The sequence below is a fragment of the Herpailurus yagouaroundi genome, unplaced genomic scaffold (assembly GCF_014898765.1).
Source record: "Herpailurus yagouaroundi ecotype Mexico unplaced genomic scaffold, PumYag 213, whole genome shotgun sequence".
NCBI classification, from domain to species: Eukaryota; Metazoa; Chordata; class Mammalia; order Carnivora; family Felidae; genus Herpailurus; species Herpailurus yagouaroundi.
In genome coordinates, this window is record NW_024412444.1 from 15,689,181 (window position 1) to 15,710,300 (window position 21,120).

The 21,120-nt window shown below is 46.0% G+C and overlaps 2 protein-coding genes across 9 annotated transcripts in view; one reads left to right on the forward strand and one right to left on the reverse strand.

Annotated features, from left to right (window-relative positions):
* Positions 1-3,519: 3,519 nt before the first annotated feature.
* PHF7 (PHD finger protein 7) lies at positions 3,520-20,134 on the reverse strand. 7 transcript variants are annotated; one of them, XM_040454905.1, is made up of 11 exons: positions 19,453-20,131; positions 18,127-18,239; positions 17,356-17,408; positions 16,663-16,754; positions 11,619-11,720; positions 11,108-11,232; positions 10,486-10,645; positions 9,816-9,922; positions 9,217-9,333; positions 8,680-8,804; positions 3,520-5,294 (listed from the first exon to the last, which is right to left on the reverse strand). In XM_040454905.1, exons 2-11 carry the CDS (start codon positions 18,168-18,170, stop codon positions 5,230-5,232), a joined length of 990 nt encoding a protein of 329 aa, XP_040310839.1. In that variant the 5' UTR covers positions 18,171-18,239; positions 19,453-20,131; the 3' UTR covers positions 3,520-5,229. The 7 variants fall into 7 exon arrangements, with proteins under 7 accessions (XP_040310839.1, XP_040310836.1, XP_040310835.1 ...); XM_040454902.1 differs by lacking the exon at positions 3,520-5,294 and adding an exon at positions 7,934-8,470 and having other exon boundaries at positions 19,825-20,133; XM_040454901.1 differs by lacking the exon at positions 3,520-5,294 and adding an exon at positions 7,934-8,470 and having other exon boundaries at positions 19,494-20,133.
* A 299-nt stretch (positions 20,135-20,433) lies between these two features.
* Positions 20,434-21,120, forward strand: part of BAP1 (BRCA1 associated deubiquitinase 1) — an 8,971-nt gene continuing 8,284 nt past the window's right edge. The window contains exons 1-3 of one of the 2 annotated variants that reach the window (XM_040454893.1): positions 20,434-20,598; positions 20,698-20,727; positions 20,842-20,896. In XM_040454893.1, the coding sequence (XP_040310827.1) occupies positions 20,562-20,598; positions 20,698-20,727; positions 20,842-20,896 (122 nt within the window). In that variant the 5' untranslated portion in view covers positions 20,434-20,561. Of the gene's footprint in view, positions 20,599-20,691; positions 20,728-20,841; positions 20,897-21,120 lie in introns of those variants that run through there. The other variant, XM_040454894.1, reaches the window with a different exon arrangement.

Below are 21,120 nucleotides of genomic sequence, written 5' to 3' on the forward strand. Positions count from 1 at the left end.
GGTGCTGGAGGGAGATGGGAAAAGGCAGGGAAGGTTTGAAGATGGGAGGGACATCACCTCACCTTGCCAGGGAGACGAACCCCTTGTTTGCCTGGGCCCCTCAATCCATACTATAGAGTAGAGAGCCTTAACAAGTCAGTCACCAGACCCCTCTCGCAGCGCTGGAGCAGGGCCCCTCCTTTTGTCTCCTGGGCCTGACAGAATTGAACCGGTATGTCCTGCCCCAAGCCACCTGAGAAGCATCATGGGCACCCATTTGGTGCTGAGCGTGGGGTTGGGAAGGATGTGAGAACTTGACCTCCACAGTCCCTTCTCCCCCCAGGCCACAGAAGCTGTGTTCCTACCTTCCCACCCCTAGAGTCTAGACTTTTCCCTCTCAGCCTCTCATCTTGAGTCCTGTTTCCTGCCTCAAGGGCTTCCCTCTCACTCCTTCTGGCAGCTTTTTCCTCAAAGTCTCATACCTCCCCTAGTCTTTGGGTCTGTGTCATGATTTCCCAAACAGGTTTAGTGCTGGAAAGGGGCTTGAGAAAGACACAGGACAAGCATTTTCCAAAATGGTGTCCTATGGAACATGAGATCCTCTGTGACAAGGGTCAAGTAAATACGGGGATTTCTGTCCCTTTAGCCCCCGCGGAATTGCTGTGTGCTGCCTGTTTGCCCTGTGAAATCCCCAAGAAGCCACAGTGATCTCTCGTTAATTTGCATGTCTGTCATGAGCTACATGATTCTCCTAAACCTGGGTCCTTCCTCTATCCCCTTTTTCCCATCAGGTCATCACCACTTCGTGTTTCTAATGTTTTGAAGCATACTTTGGGAAAATGCTGATTTGATTAATTCATTCCTTCCTTGGCCATGTGAAATTAGTTTATTAATCTCTGTTTTCTAAGCCTGTAAACACTGAAGGCCCTGCCCCAACCCCCCCAAGTCGAATAGCCACATCTTGGCTTCCTATGGGAGGCACTGGAGCAGGACCCACCACCCTAGGGCCAGGGCAGCCAAGCCACCAGTCTGCTGGCCCTTGGGCTTGGCCTCTGCCCATCCTCCCACACTCAGTATGCCTCAGCAGCCCACTTCCTGGCAAGGTCCTCTATTGATGGCTAGGGTTTACCCCAAGCCTGTGGCTGTCCAGCAGTCTAATACACTCACTTCTAAGGGAGGGAGCAGAATAGGGGAGGAAAACAGCTCTTTTCGCTTTCTCAGATGGCTTCCTTGCACTCAGCCAAGCCCAGGTCAGCTTCTAGACACCCCCTTGAATCCTCCAGTTGGAGGAGGAGTCAGGCAGCAGCCATCAGGATCCAGGCTATCCTCTCCATGGGCTGGTAGGGGCCCCAGATGCAGCTAGAGGGGGATGGGTAAAGTGGGGTGAGCAGGGAACTCACTCACATCCCTCTGCCAGTCCAGCACACTGAGGCCTCTCTAGCCAGCCACATCTCCTTCTTAGAGCTAGGAGACAGTTGCTCAGAAACAGCCTGATTTCCATCCTAATTAGGGATCCACCCCAGCCTTCCCCAAGTGCTGGTTCTCAGGGGCTCCCCAAAGAGAAGTTTCAGCACACACTAAGATCAAATCTCCAGGGTTTTCTGAGACTACAAACTTGGCCCTGGTGTAGGGAGAGAGCGAGTGGGTGGGGCTAGGTTTCCATACAATTCCTGACTAGGATCTCAAGGATTGTTGGGTCCCTGCCCTGGCTTCTCTTCCAGATTCACCCACCCCCCCCTGATGAACAGGAGATGAGGCAACAGCAGCTGTGGCCCCCTGCCCACTTCCCACTGCCCGGCCCCTGCCCACTTTTGCCATGGGTACATGGTGGGCCCGTTCCCTGGATTCCCTGTCCTAATGAAGCCTTTCACTTTCCCCACTGGATTTTTATTAAGGAAACTCTTGGTTCCTCAATGCAGCCTTTTAAAAGATCATTCTCCCCATGTGGAGGACAATAAGAAAGAACTTAATTAAAAAAAAAAAAAAAAAAAAAAAAGATCATTCTTCACCGAGGATGGGAAATGCTGCACAGACTCCAGGGAGGCCTTATAAGGGACGCCAGCCCCTAACCTCACACCAGGCCTTAGCAGTCAGCTAGTAGCTTGCACTCAAGGACTCAGCTGAGGGGGACTCAGGTGACCAGTCTTGACCTCTTTCCCCCAAGGAGGAAGATGACTGGAGTGTACCTTAATCCATCCCAACAGGGTGTGTTTCACTTCCATAAGCATCCCCTTGGACAGAGAGGGAAGACCAGGACAAGGGGATAGTTGTGGTCTGGCAAGGATTCCAAAATGAATCAATAGAGGCCTGTCTGTCATCAAATGGAGGGAACTATAGTAGTTGGAACACTCAAAGCCCAGATTGGCCTGTTAGGAGGACAAGGGGGGCTCTGCTCTCACAGATAAAGATACAGAAGAATGATGTGGCAGACCAGCAGCTTGGTTTATGGACATGACCTCATCTGTTCATGCTGCCCCCCACCCCCAGCCGATAAGAATCTGGTGCTGTTTCCTGTAGTCCAAGGGTCTCAGACAATGGTGTGAACTGCTAGGCCTGCTGGAAAGGACATTGTTTAGGGAAGAAAAAACAACACACCAGCACAAAGACAGGGCAGGACCAGTCTAAATGTAGGGCCTGTTTACAAATCCCTGATTTCCAAGGGGGAAACACAATGGAGAATTGTTTTTGGTGAGGCTGGAGTCCCCTCCACAATGCTCCTGGGGGCTGGGGATGGCTTTGATGGCCCAGACAGGTCTCAGATGCTCTGAGGGGGATGGACACTGATGGCGCAGATGCCTTCCTGTTTATCAGAGGTGCTCGCAGGGCAGGGTCAAGGAACAAGTTTATACCAAAGACAAGGGGGAGGAGCCCTGGGCCTCTCTCCTTCCATATGGGTCTCCTGCTGTTGCACATACTAGAGGTGGTTTGCCACAGAGAAGCTAGAACGAGGTTTTGGGTTTTTGTTTTCTGAAAAATATCACCTTTTTGGTTTATGGCCTCCAATTGCCACATTGCTTTCTGGAAAAAAAAAATGTACAAGGCATGAGATCCTGCCAAATCTCAGACGCCTCTGGAATGGGGTGTCCTGGCTTAGTTAGTAGGGAGACTTCTCATGCCCGGGGACCCCAAAGATGCTGCAACTCACCTCCAGCCTGGGAGCACACAGGAGCTAACACAGGGTCCCTGGGGGCAGGGCCAATGGATTTGCTATTTCTCATAGCAACCTCCTGCCTGGTCCTTAGGTTAGAGCCATTGATGTCACTAACTAGAGGGAGGCCTTAGTGTGTGTGTGTGTGTGTGTGTGTGTGTGTGTGTGTGTGTGGTATATAAGGAGGGTGGGGCAAAAGAACAGAACTGTTTCACCCATGTCCTTTGCGACTGGCAGTCATTTTTTAGAGGTAGGAGGAGGGCAGCTGCAATTAGGACAATCACTTTGGGTCTGGATAGATCATGAAGGCAGACCTGTCTGAGTCTTTGACCTGGGATGAAAGTGTCATTAATAACTTTTATACTAATTTCAAAATCCAATAGGAGCATATCTCATGAATAAACGCAAATGGATGTATTTAGAACAAGTGAAGAGAATTAAGTCCTATACAATCCCAGAATAGAAGCAAACTTTTCAAACTTCCAGCTCTAAAGGGTTATAACCTTCTTCCTCAATATGTGACAGTGCCCTCTGGTGTTTGACAGTAAAACAACAGGCTTATGCATACAAGGTATAAGCACTTCCATCAATGCAGTAGACATCAAACTGTCTCTGAATGTGGGGTCCAGAGTCAGACAACATGAGTGGAGAAACGTTAATAAGACAGACAGGTCCCTGCCTTTAGGGGGCTTCCAATCTAGTGGGAGAGATAGATCCACAACTGTAGGATCAGGTGGAGAATGATGCTAGCCCTAATAGGAGTATAAACAGAGACCAGTGGCAGTGCCTAAGGGTGAAGAAATGGCCCTTAGGCTGGATTCAACAGGCTGAGGATAAAGGTTATGTATGGCTCTCCAGAGTGCAGACTTCATGCTCAGGGCCAGGGTTCCAGGGTAGCCAGGGCAGAGTGCCTGTGGGTGGGGTATCCAGGAAGATGCAGAAGAGTAGGGCCGTATTTGTGGAAGGCCTTGCTTGGATGCCAATCTCAGCAGAGCCATTCTAAGTAAAGAGCTAGCAGATGTTTTATGGCAATTAGCATAAGGGAAAAGAGTGGATGTGTCAGCAAAGCAAGTGGACATAGGAACCCATGAAGACAGAAGGCTTTTCCTGCAGTCCTCTGAGGCACAGGGGTCTAGAGCTGAGCCCTGGCAATTGGGATAGTGAGGAATGCAAACGTCTGTAAAACACTCAAATTGATAAGAAAGAGGGTGGTTGAGGATAAAGGGAAATAGGAGGAAGTTCTGGGATTCTGGCCTTAGTTTATGCTTCCTACAAAGGTAAGAATTAGAGAAAGTAGAGAAGGTGCTTTGGGAATTTTTATGTAACATCTATTTCTACCCTCCTCAAGTGAACTATTCGTTTTAGGACCTAAGTTATAAAACACTAATTATTTCTAATAGACACACCATTTGTGAAAACACATATTTAAAACATACAAGATGAGCCTGGGGCATCTTGTAGCTCCAAAAAGTAAAGAAATGCTCAGAAAAACAACAGAAAAAAAAAACCCCACTCAATAATAGTGGTATGTGAAAAGGACACAGGAACTCCCAGTGGCCAAAGCTAGAATAATTTGAGCAACAAAATAAATCAAGTAGTACTGGATTATAACTCAGAGTATACTATACATATCCCTAAGTCTAGACTGATATAAACAAATGACTGAATAAATAAATGGGAGAGAATAGGTAAATCTCCCATGCAGAAGAATTCCAAATAATTAGATATTCTGTCCTCAAGGAGGGAGGGGGCATAAATCCCTGCTCATTAATTGTGAGCTACACAGAGTAACTTTCTTCCAAAAGTCACAGTCTGGAAAGGGGGGAAAAGAAGTAACTTTACACTGGAGAAACCTGACAAACACTCCTTGACCAGGTGATCAAGGTCACCATCAGCAGAAGACTTGTTGACAGAATGTAATTTGGATATGATGTGATGACAACAGCACTTTACCTGTGTGCTCTCCCTCTCCCAGGCCCATAATCCTGGTCTAATCATGAGAAAAACATCAGGCAAATTCAAACTGAGGGCTCTCAAAATACCTGACCAGTACTCCTCAAAACTGCCAAGGTCATCAAAAACAAGGAAAATCTGACAAACTGTTACAGCCAAGAGGAACCTAGGGAGACATGACGACTCAATGCAATGTGGTATCCTGGATGGGATCCTGGAACAGAAAAGAGACATTAGGTAAAAACTAACGAAATCTAAATAAACTTTGGGTTTTAGTTGATAATAATATATTGTTCATTAATTGTAACAATGTACCATATTAAGATGGTAATAACGGGGAAAACCGGGTTTGGGATATTTGGGGACTCCCTGTACTATCTTCACGCTTTTTTTTTTTTTTTTTTTTTTTGTAAATCTAAAACTATCCTAAACTAAGAGTTTGTTTAAGAAAAAAAGCCCTGTTTAAAAAAGAAAGAAAGGAAGGAAGGAAGGAAGGAAGGAAGGAAGGAAGGAAGGAAGGAAAGAAAGAAAGAAAGAAAGAAAGAAAGAAAGAAAGAAAGAAAGAGAAAGAAAGAAAGCCCTGTTATTTAGTGGAGAATGACTGATTAGGCCCAGATGAAGAAGAGAACATTTCAAAGTTGGGGACTTTCCAATCTACAAGAATGGTATTGGCTATTAATATAAATGGAGAGTAAAGGTATAGAGATGAAGAAAAAGTTAATGGGTGGGAGTGTGTGCATGCGCACGTGTGCTGTTCCCATAAGAACATGCTAGGTACTCATAAGATGTTCAGGGAGTTGAATGTCTGGGTGACAAAGGCACCCCACCCCCCACCCCCACCACAAGCTCTACCACCCGTCCACTGCAGCTGGAGCCCAGAAAGCGCTATTAGAGGACCACTACTTTCAGTTAAGATGGCGCCTCTCACACTTGAGTAGTATACAAGTGGATTTTTTAAAAAAATTTTACTTTTTGAGGGAGTGAGATCTGGGGAGGGTCAGAGGAAGAGGGAGAGGAAGAAAGAGGGTCTTAAGCAGGCTCCCATGCCCAGTGCGGAACCCAACATGGGGCTCGATCTCACGACCGTGAGATCATGACCTGAGCCAAAATCAAGAGTCAGACACTTAACTGACTGAGCCACCCAGGTGCCCCACAAGTAGATTCAAAGATACTACCCCAGATGTCTTGAGAATATGCCTGGTGACCCAAGTTACAGAAATTCTAGATTAAGAACTAAAGTCTTAATCTTGGAAGTGTCTTTCAGTTGTGAATTATAAGAATTGAGTCTTTAGGATAGGTAAAAAATGGATTTTTGAAATGAAAATCCACAATTTAAAAACTCTTCTGTCTCTTGCAGAGCTCTGACAAGGTGTCCTTGGAAGCCAGGCTAGGAAGCACAACACTGAGTCATCAAAATCACCAGAGAGAAAAGGAAGAAAAAAGGCTCAGTCGTGGGTAGCCCTGGGGTGTTAGCTGTGCAGTAGGCCCAGTGAGCAGTGAGCTCTAGGAGGAGGCAGGTCTTCCAGAAAAGAAGGGCAGCTGATAGTGACCTGATGTCTGGCTTATGAGGGAAACTGTATTTTGAGGTAATTGTCATGTGGAACATTTGAGAATTAGCCACAGGTACATAGCAAATTGAGCAATTAACAAAGAGATAGGAATTCATTTCAGGAAAGAACCAATGTCCAAGAGAGGAAAAATAATCCTAGTGTACTGCCTGGCTCAGAAGTACACAGCATTTACATAGTCATAATAGGTAAACTGAAGGTTACTAACGTAAATACTGAAGGTTAATGTAACAAAGATTGTGATGCAATGATAAAAGATGGAGAGAATGAAAGGCTTTAAAGGTGCTAGCTAGATCCTTATGTAACAAAATAGGAAGTCAGTAATATATAAGATTGATAAATCAAGAAATGGCTAAAAAAAATGGGAGGTGGTTGGCTTTAGGGAATGGGACGAGGGTAGGGAAGGGTAATTCAAAAGACTATTTTCATTATACTCTCCTTTTAGTACTTCTCAACTTAAGGCTTTTAAAATTCTGCACTACTTTACTATATACTTTAATAATAGTAAAAAGACAAGTACCTCACCCCACACCCCATGTGATTCCAAGTGAATCTGGTCAAATCTGAAAGTGATCACTGTAAGCACCAAGGATGTTAAGTCCCCACGGGTCAGCAACATTTGAATGGAGAACCCTATCCTCCGTCATCGGTGACAATGACTCAGTGAGACCCTGAGAACTGAGTATCTGGCAAAGGTCCTGAGTTTCCCCCACTAATCTAAATCCCACAAAATCATTAAAAACAAACAAATGTGAGCTAGCTTCCATTCAATTTCTCCCAAGACCTTCTGCCAGATTCCTAGCTGCCTTGTCTAATGTGGCTGTCCTGGCACGGCTCCCTTACCCGAGACAGAAAGAAATGCCCGAGTCACCAGGCAGCAAGGTTTTCAGTGGAGGTACGCTGCCGACCGCACCGCCTGCGTGAACAGAGTCCTTCCACCCAGTGTGAGCATGGCAGTCCCTGCCCTGGTTGGGGCCCAGGGCCCCAAGCCTTGCAATAGTGGCCCATTCTCAGTCCAGTGTAAACTCCTTCGTGGGCTCACCTCCCTGATGGGAGCCTGTGTTTATTTGTGCAACGATGAAATCTCTGCCCCCACCTGTAAAGTTGATTTCCCTGCAAACTGCTTCCCTCCAAAGCAACATGTCTATGTTCTAAGCTGAGAATTCTACATTTATCCACCGCATTTTATAGAGTAGAAGCATGAGTTTTCTATTTCCTCACTCTGCCCTCTGGATTCCTCCGAATGCTAGATAAATTCCAGAGTGAATTTATGAGGAGACACCAATGGAGAGAAAACCTTTATTTGCATAATAAAAAATGTGGGTGAAGTAAGAAGAGGCATATGAGAACCAGACTAGGGTGGGAGAAGAGAAGAGGGCTCTCTGGGGACGAGGCAGAAAGAGCTGAGATGCTCTCATAACCACTAACACGTTCCGAGGTTGGCATCTCCCCTGGGACTTCTCTTTCCTAGGTTCTTACTCTCACTGCTGGCCCCCTTTCCTTGTCTCACAGTCCCAAAGGCCCCCTCTCCCAAACCCGATGGAGGAGCACAGCTTCATACCCAAAGGTGCTCAGCAGCTACTACTCAGAAGCTGTTACTTGGATTTTTTGCTGCTCTTAGTGATTTTGACACCCTTGGACTGCCAGGAGTGGCCCCTCCTGCCACCAGAGGACTCTGGTTTTTCTAGTAAGTAAGGTCCTGGCCAATCAGTACAAGAAGGGCCTGGGTTCTCTTCCAGGCTGGTGTCTCTGCAGAAATACCCCCCGGAGTGGAAGGTGCTGCTGCAGCAAGGGACGGCACCTGAGTTTTCAAGTGTGTGGTCTGTGGTGAAAGAAAGGTGAGAGAGGAAGACTCAACCCTCTGCCTCTCAGGCTCAGGTCCTTAAGCCCCTACCTAGCCGCTTTCCTTCCCAAACTAAAGGCACCAACCACGAGTCCCCATCTGGCGGCAAGCCCTCCCCCTTTCCCAGGCACCACAAGTCCCCCCACCTCCACCCCAGTTCTTAGACCAGACCATCCCTCTGGTCCCACCTGTGGCTTCAGCAGAAGGTGCACACTCTTCACACTCCCATTTCTTACTGTTGGCTCTAAGAGAAGAGCAGTCCCTATGAGTTCCGTGGGATCCGCATGTAGCACACAGAATGAGGCGCCATCTCCTGCAGGAAGAGCCAAGGGTCGTGGAGACAAATATTACACTATCACTCTCGGGAGGCTAGCTACAGGCCAGGCCTTTGCCAAGGGCTTCCCAGGAATTTTTCACCATACGTTTTACCTGTGACCCACATGTGGCTGAGTGCCAAGTCCCGGACCCCGCAGTCAGGCACGGACACTCAAAAGGTGGATTTGGGAAAGAATTGGATCTGAGGGTTTCTGCCCTGGGCACAAGGAGGAGCAGGCCCTGCAGGGGCCACTTGTGCAGGAGTGAATCCTGGACTGGTGAGAATGGGACCTGAGTTCACCCTGAGGTCTGCACACAAGAGCAAGTTTCTTGCTCCTAATAACTGTGCCAAGATCTAACTCTATGATGGCACCAATGAGAGATCTTTCTAGCCAGGAGCCTTTCCCTACCCTTCGTCCTCAAAGCTGTCTCTGCCTTGTTCATACAGACAGATGGGGGCATCACAATGTTGGTAGCGCTGATACAACTCCGAGAAAGCCCCTGGCTCGAGTTCCCAGGCAGCATCTCTACAGTGGGAGAAGAAATACTGAGTAAGGGGCATGTAATCGGTGGTGAAACCTGGGAGGAAGTAGAAAGAACTAGAGCTAGCACAGGAAAAGAGTGCAACAGCCTGCCTGACTATTTTAAACAAGATGGGCTGAGCGGCCTGACAGTGGAAGAGGGTTGAGGCAGGATGAGCGGAACATGGGGCGGGGTTGGGGGGGGGGGTCGTGTTCCTTAGTTCCCCACTGGAATTCAAGAACCAACCCACCAGGGAATTCTGATACCCAAGTACCCTTTTCAGGAACATGTCTACCCCAACCCCCATGATTCCCTCCCAATTTTTCTTTTTATAACTAAAAAGCCCTCCCTCCGCTCCTTCCCTCTTTCCCATATACAAAGGCATGGGCTGCTTCTTCATTTTCTGAACTACCCTCACACTCACCTCCTCTCTAGAAATCTAGCAACCCACTCCCTGGCTCAATCCCTGCCTTAGAGTTTCCACTACCTGTCTGGAATATGAATTCCCATTCTTAGCATTTCTTGAGGAAACTCTTCTCGATTGTTACACTGTGGACATTTGAAGAAATGCTTTGCTGATGTGTGGGCATATTTCTGTAAGAGAAACATGGAAGAGCGTTGTGTTTATAAAAACACCATCTTTGATCACCTCCTCTCCACCCCAACCCTCATTTCACAAAGCGGATGTTGCTAAGAGAGCTTGACTGGAGATTTCCATTGAAGAGCTATGGGTAAGCTAGTGTGAGGGGTGCAAATCCAGGTATCAGACCAGAGACCAAGCTCAATTCAAGAAACCTCCCAGGAGTGCCTCAGCTGTCATCTCTGGCTGTGGGGCTTGGCAGTGCTGACCCGTTCGGGGTCCTTTTCCTTCTATTTCAGGAAATAAGCCTGATTTTGAGGCTGCTTGACTCATTCTAGGTTAAACTCATTTGCTCTAGCCATCCTAAGGATTTTGTTCAGTCTAAATGTTATCATGAATGAGGTCTTACAAGTCACGAGTGACGAGAGACTGGGCTGACTTTTCCTCTGACTGCCTGGAACCACCCCTGCATACAGGCCTCCAGGATGGAGCACGGAAGCCGAGACTACCTGAGCATTCCCAAGGTGCTGTGAACTAGAGAAAATGTGGGAGGTCCCCAGGGCAGAGAAAGGCCCACCTGTATGCACTTGCGGTGGTAGACAGTTTGACTACAACATGGACTCTGGATGTTTTCAACACTTGCTTGGGATAAGTCTTCACAACATAAGACACAGCTTTCCTCCCCTGCCTTCCCCTGCTGGATGTCCTGTGTTGGGCGATGTTTTCCACAAAATGATCTGCAGCAGAGTAAACAGACTTACTTGGCTCATCGTTGATGCTGTCTTCCAGCTGCCCGGCCTAGGAAGGGCAACCACCCAGGCCGTCGCACAGTGAACCTCCTCGCTCGTGGGGAGGAGGGGAGCAGGGGGAGGAACAGCCCACATGCCTCCTCACAGCTGTCCCCCAACTGAACAAAACTCCGGGGACTATCTCCACAGCCTCCTGTTCCTGAAAGCCCCGCTTAGCTCTGAGCAGCTGTCTAAGAACCCCAGCTGTTTGTAATTTAAGAAGGGGATGGGAAGCAAGAAGTAACCCCTGTGAAATCACCAAGCCAAGACACTGTTTCTCATTATTGAATGGTGGGACAGATTCACCAGTGAATCAAAACAGGCCCGTGAGAACTGGACTCTGATTTCCTTAGTGGCCAATTCAGAGCAACTTGCGAAAGGGCAGCCCGACATTTCCCCTTCGTCACTCACTTGTACTCTCCAAAAAATTGTGAAAGGCAACCCCTTTCTTGGCCACAAGGAAGATGGAAGTTTCTGATGCATTGATCCTTCTGGCAGTTGATGGCAGCTCCCTTTTTCTTGCACACAAAGCAGATCTGCAAATGAGATCCCAGGCAGTGCTCAGGGCCCCAAGAAAGATAAACAGACATTCTGTGGCACGTCACTCTATGGAAGGGAAATTCTATGAAGCAAAAGCCATTCCCTTTCCTTGGTTGACCTGAAAGCTCTGGGGGGCACCCTGAAGCTGCGTTTCAAGTGGCACTAGATTATTTGTTTTCCCAAGGATGTTGCTCCCTCTCCTCACTTAGGGTACTACACCCCAGAGAAGCACGCAACTTAAAAGGAGGACCAATTGGGAAATCCAGGAGTCCTTTGACTTCTAAACTAACAGGTAGGGAAAAGAACAGAAACAGGGACGATCAGAGAGGTATGAGAAGAGGCCTATCCCAAGGCCCAGGCCCCTGTACTGGGGGATTCTAACCTTCCTAGAAGCCCGGGCTGCCTCCTTTTTGATGTCTTCCGGCAAGAATCCATGGAAACCTCTGTTGGACTGGCCTCTCTGAGGCAGCTTGCTAGATAGGATCTGGGGGAGCAGTAGAAGCAGGCTGTCAACATTGATGATCAATGAAACAGTGCAATGGGGTGAGGAAGAAGACAGGGGGGTATACAGAGCTGGGCAGGATATACAGCGTATATGCATTTATAGGTAATTTACTTGACAAAGGGCTTACACAGAATTAACTGTGTAATGTGTTGGGTGCTCTAGGTGCTTTTCAAATATTAACTCATTTAATCCTCATAACAACTTCAAGAGGTAGGTACTGTCATCATCCCATTTTATAGGTTACAGGACTCCAGAACCTGGGCCCTTACATACCTTTGTGCTACACTGCCTCTCATTTACTGAGGATTGCTTTTGTGTGCTGAGCCCTTTGGGGAAACAAATGCTGTGTACTGACTCATTTTATGTTCACTATAACCCTGTGATACAGATGCTATTGTGGTCCTCCTCTTTCAGAGGAGCCCATCGAGGTACAGGATGGTAAGTGAAATGGCTGGAGCCACACAGCAAGGAGGCAGCAGAGCTGACATTCACATCCAGGCCCACAGAACCCACACTCTTAGCCCACCCACTGTACTGACCCTTGGTACAGAATATGCTCTTCTCAGAGTGTATTCTCTACAGGAAGGGAAACAGGGCTTTAAAATCTGACTGTAGTCATTCTGCCCTATTGGTGAGGGGAAGGAATTGAACTTTTCTTTAAAAACACACTTTAAAAGCCTTTTTGTTTCTGAAAAGCCCCCACAGCCGATTCTAGAATGGGAAATCAAGAAAAAAGAAGATAAACTGTTCATGTACCCATAAACTGTTATGTATGTGTATGTACACTGGAAAAATGCCAGCACCCCAGCCCCACCCCAAGAATCTTCCAAAAATACTGGGGAGGGCACTGGACTGGCTGCAGTGATTACATGTAATATATAATGGGGGCTCAGGTTATTTTATTCTGACATTATAGAAGGGTGACCCTACAAGGCTAGACGACTTGAGGATGCTTGAATTACAGATTTATGTTTCCAATTAGGCTTAAACATATCTATTTAACACTGATTATCTCAGGTCTTTAGGACTATATGAGTGATTTGTTTTTATACTCCTATTATTAATGTTTTCTACAATGAACACCTATTATTTCTATAAACAGAAAAATCAACAATGGAAGATCAGAAATAATCTAAATGTCATTTAAGAGCAGTTTAATACTTTAATCCCCCATACCATGGAATACCAATTAGCTATTAAAAGAAAAAAACCAGACCAATATGTTCCATGGGGAAAGATCTTCATAAGTATTAAGAGATTAAAAAAAAAAAAACAAGCAAAATACAAAACACTGTGTATAGTATGTTTATTTTTATGTTGAAAATGTATATGCTTGTAAAGGCATTGAGATTAGCCAAGACCTGGTACCCAAACCACACAGGACTTACAAGAGAGGAAAATCACAGACCAATCTTTCTCACAAGTATAGATGTAAAAATGAAACAAAATATTAGCAAATTGAATCCAGTACCATATAAAGAGGATAATACATCATGATCAAGCAGGGTTTATACCACAAATGCATTAAAAAATTCAATTGATGTAACAAACCACATTAACAAAAGAAAGAAGAAAAATGATCATCTCAGTAGATGTAAAAATAAAAAAGCATTTGAGAAAATTCAACACACATTCATGATATCCTCAGCAAACTAGAAATAAAAGGAAACTCCTTCAATCTGATTAAAAGCCTACAGTTAACATCATATTTTAATGTTGAAAAATAGGATGCTGTCTTCTGATGCTGGGAATAACACAAGGATATGTACTCATGTAATTCCTATTCAACACTAGATTGAAAGTCCTAACTAGTATAATAGGGCAAGGAGAATGAAAAGAATTTAAAGATTGGAAAAGAAGATGTGGTGCATATGTATGTGTGTATACACACACACACACACACACACACACACACACACACACACACAAGTATTACTCAGCAATCAAAAAGAATGAAATCTTGCCATTTGCAACATCAGGATGGAACTAGCGGGTATTATGCTAAGCGAAATTAGTCAGAGAAAGACAAATATCACATGACTTCACTCATATGAGGACTTTAAGATACAAAACATGACATAAGAGAAGGGAAGCAAAAATAATATAAAAACAGGAAGGAGGACAAAACGTAAGAGACTCTTAAATATGGAGAACAAACAGAGGGTTACTGGAGGGTGTGTGGGAGGGGGAATGGGCTAAATGGGTAAGGGGCACTAAGGAATCTACTCCTGAGATCGCTGTTGTACTATATGATAACTAACTTGAATGTAAATTAAAAAAAATAAAAAATAAAATAAATAAATAAATTTACAGGTTGGAAATGAAGAAGTAGAACTGTCTTTATTCACACTACATGATTGTGTACACAGGAAATCCTAAGGCATTTACCAACAAATTTAAAAATAAAAAAACTACTAAATAAATGAATTTAACAAGATTTCAGGATACAAAATCAACATACAAAATAAGCTGCACTTATATATGCCAGCAACAAACTTGAAACTGAAATTTTAAAATACTATTTATAATAGCATGAAAGTCACAAAATATTTAGGCACTCATTTAATAAAAGATGTGCAAGACTTCACTAAAAAAATTGCTGAATAAAAAAATAAATAATAAATAAAAAAAAAAACATTGCTGAGACAAAATTTAAAAGGCCCAAATAAATGGGGAAATATATGACATCCATGGATTGGAAGATTCAATCTTATTCATCAATTCTTCCCAAGTTGACCTATAAATTCACTGCAACCCCAATCTCAATCCCAACAGGCTTTTTTTATTTTTTAAGGAAAAACTCACAAGCTAAATATAGATTTTCATGGAAAAGGACCTGATAGCCAAAACAATCTTAAAAAGACTGTAGAACTTATAAATCTTGAGTTCAAGACACTATAAAGCCACAATAATCAAGACAATGCAGTACTGTTGTAAGGATGATGCACAGATCAATGACATAAAATAAATCACCCAGATCCAAAGATACATGGTTAATTGGCTTCGACAAACGCACCAAGGTAATTCAATGAGTAGGCAAAGATTTCTTGGGACACACACAAAAAGCACTAACCATAAAAGAAAAAAAAACTGATAAGCTGAACTTCATCAAAATTAAAAACACTTGTTCTTCGAAAGACACCATTAAGAAAATGAAAAGGCAAGCCACAGACTTGGAGAAAATAGTGACAAAGCATACACATGCCTGAAAAAGGATTTATATCCAGAATATATTTAAAAACTCTTATAACTTGATAAGACAAAACAGCTCTACTTTTACAAAGGAAAAATATTTGTTCAGACACTTCACAAAAGAACATAAGTGAATGGCCAGTAAGCACACAAAAGAAGCTCAACATCTTAAGTCAACAGAGAAATGCAAATTAAAACTACAATGAAATCCCAGTACACACCTAATAGAATGGCTAACATGAAAAAGATCGACCATATCAAGTTCTGCAAGAACTGCAAGAATATTGTGCAACCAGAATTCTCAGAAAGTGCTAGTGGGAGTGTAAACTGGTACAATCTCTTTGAAAAGTGATTTGGCAACTTCACATAAAGTTAAACACTCAGTTAGCATACAACCAGTAATTCCACTCCTAGGCATTTGTCCAAGAGAAGTGAAAATGCGTGTTCACAAAAACACTTGTACAGGAATAGTCATTGCCACTTTATTCATAATAGGCCTCAAATGGAAACAATTCAAATGTCCATCAGCAGATGGATAAATAAGCCAATTATAAAATATTCATAGAACAGAATACTACTAGGGGACAAAAAGGTACAAGCTACCCGTACATGCAATGACATGGGTTAATCTCCAAAATGCTGTATTGAGCAAAAGAAGCCAGAAACAAGAGTGCAAATGCTGTATGATTCCATTTATATGAAGTATAATAAAAGGCAAAAGTAATCTATGGATCAGAACGTGATGATCTCTTAGGGGACTGACTAGAAGAGTGCAGGAGGGAACTTTCCAATGATGGAAATATTTACTTTGATTGGGGCAGTGTTTACATGAGGATATACATTATATCCCCATGATATAAGAGCTTATAAAAATTCATCAAATTGTACACTTAAAATGGGTACATTCTATAGTACGCAAATTATAGCTAATTAAGAAACAGCATAGTGCAAACAACAGCTTGAAGGACAGTTGATAGCATGTGCTTCTGGGGAGAGGGGGAAAGATTGGGAATGCTGTTTTGAGAAGTATTAGGAATACTGTTTGAGAATGTACTGTTTAATTGTACATACTTTATACTGCCAGGATTTTATAGCAGGTACCTCTGGTATTACTTTTCAAAACTAGGATTAAAAAATTTTTTTTTAATATTTAGTTTTGAGAGAGAGAGAGAGAGAGAGAGAGAGAGAGAGGAGAACAAGTGGGGGAGGGGCAGAGAGAGAGGGAGACACAGAATCCAAAGGAGGCTCCAGGCTCTGAGCTGTCAGCACAAGAGCTCGACGCAGGGCTTGAACTCAAGAACCACAAGATCATGACCTGAGCTGAAGTCAGAAGTTTAACCAACTGGGTCACCCAGGAGCCCCTAAAAACTATATTTTAAAAAGAAAAAGGCTATTGGGGCACTTGAGTGGCTCCGTTGGTTAAGCATCAGACTTCAGCTCAGGTCATGATCTCATGGTTTGTGGGTTTGAGCCCTGCATCAGGCTCTGTGCTGACAGCTCGGATGGAGCCTGGTGCCTGCTTTGGATTCTGTGCCTCCTTCTCTCTCTAACCTTCCCCCACTCACTCTCTCTCTCTTTCTCTCTCTCAAAAATAAATAATAAACGTTAAAAAAAAGAAAAAAGCTATTAAGAAAAACAAACAGGGCTATAAATCTGAGGCTGGATGAAAAACAGAGAACAGACTATATAGCAAATGCCATGAAACATTGAAAAGGAACCTTATACTCACAAGACAAAAATAATGCACACTGAGATTGTCTTTCTGAAGAAATTCCCCCAGTTTTTCGGGATCCCCAGGTTCTCGAAGGCATAGCCGGCAAACTGGAAGAGAGAATGTTAAGAATTCAGTTTGGGAGTATAACCATCTCTCTAAATACAAGGAGGAGTCCAGTATCGGGAAGAGGACATTTTGACAAGGATGGAGGTTGGGATGAAGTGTTACATGGTATCAGTTATACATTTTGGCCACTTTTTAGGGAATTGGCTACAACTGCACACTTCATATACTTTTGTCTCAAGTGGCTTTAATTGTTTCTTGAACTTTGGAACATTTAAAAAAATCAAGGGGGGCGCCTGGGTGGCGCAGTCGGTTAAGCGTCCGACTTCAGCCAGGTCACGATCTCGCGGTCCGTGAGTTCGAGCCCCGCGTCGGGCTCTGGGCTGATGGCTCAGAGCCTGGAGCCTGTTTCCGATTCTGTGTCTCCCTCTCTCTCTGCCCCTCCCCCGTTCATGCTCTGTCTCTCTCTGTCCCAAAAATAAATAAACGTTGAAAAAAAAAATAAAAAAAAAAATCAAGGACCCTGAGTTCTTCAGGATCTTAGAGAATCTGGGAAGTAGGACAGAGAAGCAAGTTTGTTGCCCTACACAGGTGGCCTTTGCTGAGGTCGGAATGCGGTTGAACAGAACCTCCAGTCTTTCTTACCAGGCCCTGAAGACGGCTTCCTTTGGGTTACCCTCCTTGTCTTGGCAGATTTTCTATACAAGAGAAGGAAGAAGTACAAGGTGGTCTTTGAGGATCCTGTCGACTACCAATGTGACATTTCCCTCAAAATGCCTCCATGGGTCTGAGGAAGGGCCAAAATATCAAAAGGCTAAGGCATCAGTTTCTTTTTTTATTGAATAATTTTTGAAAGCACAAACCGTACCAAGTTATCTGAATTATGTAAGATTGTGCTTTTCTGTTCCCGTTGGCTGTGCTGCCCGTGTAGACTGAATGAATGCAAGAGCAAATCCCCTTTTACTCTTTTACTGTTTCTTCTGCCACATATTCTGAATCTCTGGTGGTACCATGCTCATAAAGCATCAAAAAAATGATACTAAAATTGAGTGTGAATTTCCTATTGCGAAGCACTATTGCCAGTAAGCAAGAATCTACAGACGGTTCTAAAAATGGGCATTGCTCGTATGCACATTTTCCAGATGAGGAAACTGAGGCATAATGAAATGAAGTAACCTGTCCCAGGTCACCTAGTGTTAGCAAGTGTTAGAGCCAGGATATGAATCTAGGGCTCCAGTGCCAGCACTTTGTTATTAGGGACAGCCCCAGGAGCATAGGTTGCTGGGCAGCTTCCGGGGGACCACTGGTGTGTGCTTCCATACTACCCAACCTCAGCCCTCAAGGCCACACAAGTGTAGCATATGCCACAGGCCTTTGGACAATTTCTCCCAAACTCCCTTACATCACCTACTCTACCTCAGTCTTTGACGTTCCTTCTTCTTTTCTTTAATAGTCTTCATTCGCTGCTGCCTCTCTCTCCTAACTTGAATTCTTCTATACTATTATGAGGACAATACCGGCTCTTCCAGCTATAAATACAAACAGGGCTTGGTCAGCAATTTAATTCTACACTTGATTCCACAGGGTCAAAGTAATAGTGTACTTCACCTCCCAACTCATGTGACATAATAAAAGGGACCCACCCAGTATCAAGGCTAGCATTAGCCAATAAATATTAAATTGTGTTAAGAACTGTTCTAGGCATTTTACATGTGTTAACTCACAAAGACTCTCATGCAGGAGGTACCACCATTATCCCTATTTTCAAGATGAGACTGAGGCACAGAGAGGTCACAGAGAGGCACTTCCCCAAGATCAGAGTTACGCTATCACTCAGCAGAGTAAGAATTGGAATTATTGCTTGACCTAAGTGGGTCTTTTTTGCCTTTGTGCCTACTAAATACATGAGGGAGTGCTCAGGGGGGGAAAAAAAGGTTCTTTTTGCCTCCAAGTATAGGTGCCTTAATTCCACCCAGTAAAAGCTTAGAGAAGGTAGCTCTAGTAAAAAAAAAAAAAAAAAAAAAAAAAAAGCCCCTGGGATTTTGACTGCCTGAAGCAAGAACCCCCCCTAGTGGAAGACAAGAGAGAACACTGACAAATCACACCACTTTTCACCCAGCTCAGCAGGCCATTGACGTTTGGTCTGTTCCCAATCTTTGTCTAGATCTGAGCCAAGAGTAAGATGTCCCAGAGTGGAGAGGACATCCTGCCACTCCTCCCCCAACAAATGTCAGCAGACTGAAAATTTAGTTTTCATTGGTTAAAGGGGAAATCCCTGAAAGGGAAATCCCTGAGAGACAAATGAAAAAGACATAAAATCCACTCCCATGAAGGAAGGGAGAGGACGGCAGCATTTCTTCCAAGGAGAGCTGAGTGAATCAGGTCACTCCAGGGACAGACACTCCAGCACCCATGTCCTCAGATCACAGCGGGGGAGCGTGAACATCTGCAGGGACTGTCAACTGTTCCCCATGGATACAACTACTAAGGCAACTAGCTGTTCAGAAAACTAAGACTAGACTGCTCTTCCTCTCTTTGTGTTTGTTCCATCTCCTCCTCTGACCCATGAGGTGCACTTGCAGAAGTAATGACATCTGAGGGCTTCTTATTCAACAAAAGCACTTGGACGGGCTGGAAGAGGAGGGAGGAGGGCGTGCACTAGGGGATCCACTTTAGTGGCTACTGAGCGGCTCCGGGTTGTTGGGGGGGGAAATCCTGGCCATCTCACAATAGAAATAAAACCTTGAAACGTCAGTGCTTTGCATCGCTGGACCAAGACGTTCCTTGAATGGGATTCTGGGCACACTGATAGTTACGGGAAGACTCAACAATCTTCAGAGCATTTGAGGAGGGACTTTGCAAATGCCGTCTTCCACGAGCTGCTCAGTCCGAGACTTCTTAACCGAGCGGATGCTCCCTTGAAACGGTTATCAAGCTGTTTCACTGGATGAATGCTGGGTAAAGGCTTGTTGAGAAAATTAAAAATAGCGTGTTCGGCCCCGCCGCCGCAAGAATAAACAATGATTTGGAAAATACGAGTCGGTGTGGCCACAACCGTCCCCTGGAGGTAATAGCCAGAGAAGGGGCTCAAGGAGCATCCCGCGAATGCCAGACCAGGTTCATGTCGCGCCTGCCGGGCGGCTGGTGCGGGCCCGGGCCGGAGGTCGCCTCCGCCGCTCGCTCCTCCCGATAGCGCACAGGCCGCCGCTCCCGGCCGGAGCCGCCCTCCCAGCTGTCGCCGAGGGCTCTGCTGTCCGGAGCTTTATTCGTTGTCACAAGCCGTGGGAGCTACCTCACGGGCGGCCGCCCCGCGCGGTGACTGCGCCAGCGAAGGGGGCGAGCGCGCAAACGGGGGCCGGGTCACGCGCACTGCGACCTAGGGAGACTGCGGCCGCGGGGACTACCGGAACACCAACCGTTGCCGGAGCAGGACCGCTAACGGCCGCGCGCTAACGGCCGCGCGCCCGCCCCGCCCCGCCCCGCCCCGCCCCTTCCTCTCGCGCAGGCTGCGCCCGACCTCGCTCTCGCTCCACCCCCTCATCTCGCCCCGCCTTTTCCTCTCGCGCGGCCCGCGCCCAGCACGGCTCTCGCCCCGCCCTTTCCCCTTCGCCCCGCCCTTCCGTGCGAGCGCCAGGACCTCAGGAATCGATCCCGCGGCAGACAATCCCAGAGGCGGGGCGGAGAGCGTCGCGCTGTGGTGACGTAGTGTCGCCGGCGCGGACGGGTGACGCTAACGGGGCCCGTTGTCTGTGTGTGGGGCTAGGGGCCCCGGGGCGGCGGGGGCTCCCGGCGCGGGCGGCGGGGTGTCGGGAGGGCCTGGACATGGCGCTGAGGGGCCGCCCCGCGGGAAGATGAATAAGGGCTGGCTGGAGCTGGAGAGCGACCCTGGTGAGGAGGGTGCCGGGCGGGCCCGGGGCTGGGGAGGCCGGGTGGGCCCGAAACGCGCCTGCCTGACCACCAACCCGCTCCTCTTGTCGCCCCACCCAGGCCTCTTCACCCTCCTGGTGGAAGATTTCGGTAAGAGCCTCTCCTACCCGTCGGATCCGGCTTTGGCGGGGGGGGCCCACTTCTGTGCCCTCGCACCACAGCCAGGGGCTGCCTTTCCCGACTTCTTTCCTTCCCTGATCGCAGGTGTCAAAGGGGTGCAGGTGGAAGAGATCTATGACCTTCAGAGCAAATGCCAGGGGTGAGTGGCTTGGTGCCAGGGCCTTCCCGTACATCCTGAGGGCAAGGGAAGGGCCGGGCGATGAGTTACCCTCAAGGGAGGTAGTATAGGAAATCACAAGTTATAAAATCTCATACATGGAAGCACCCCTCGGTTTTGGGTTCCCTCCTGAACAAGTGGATATTTTTGTTTTATCCCAGTCTTCAGCACTTCCCTGTATGTAGTAGTGGGGGGGGGGGGGGGGG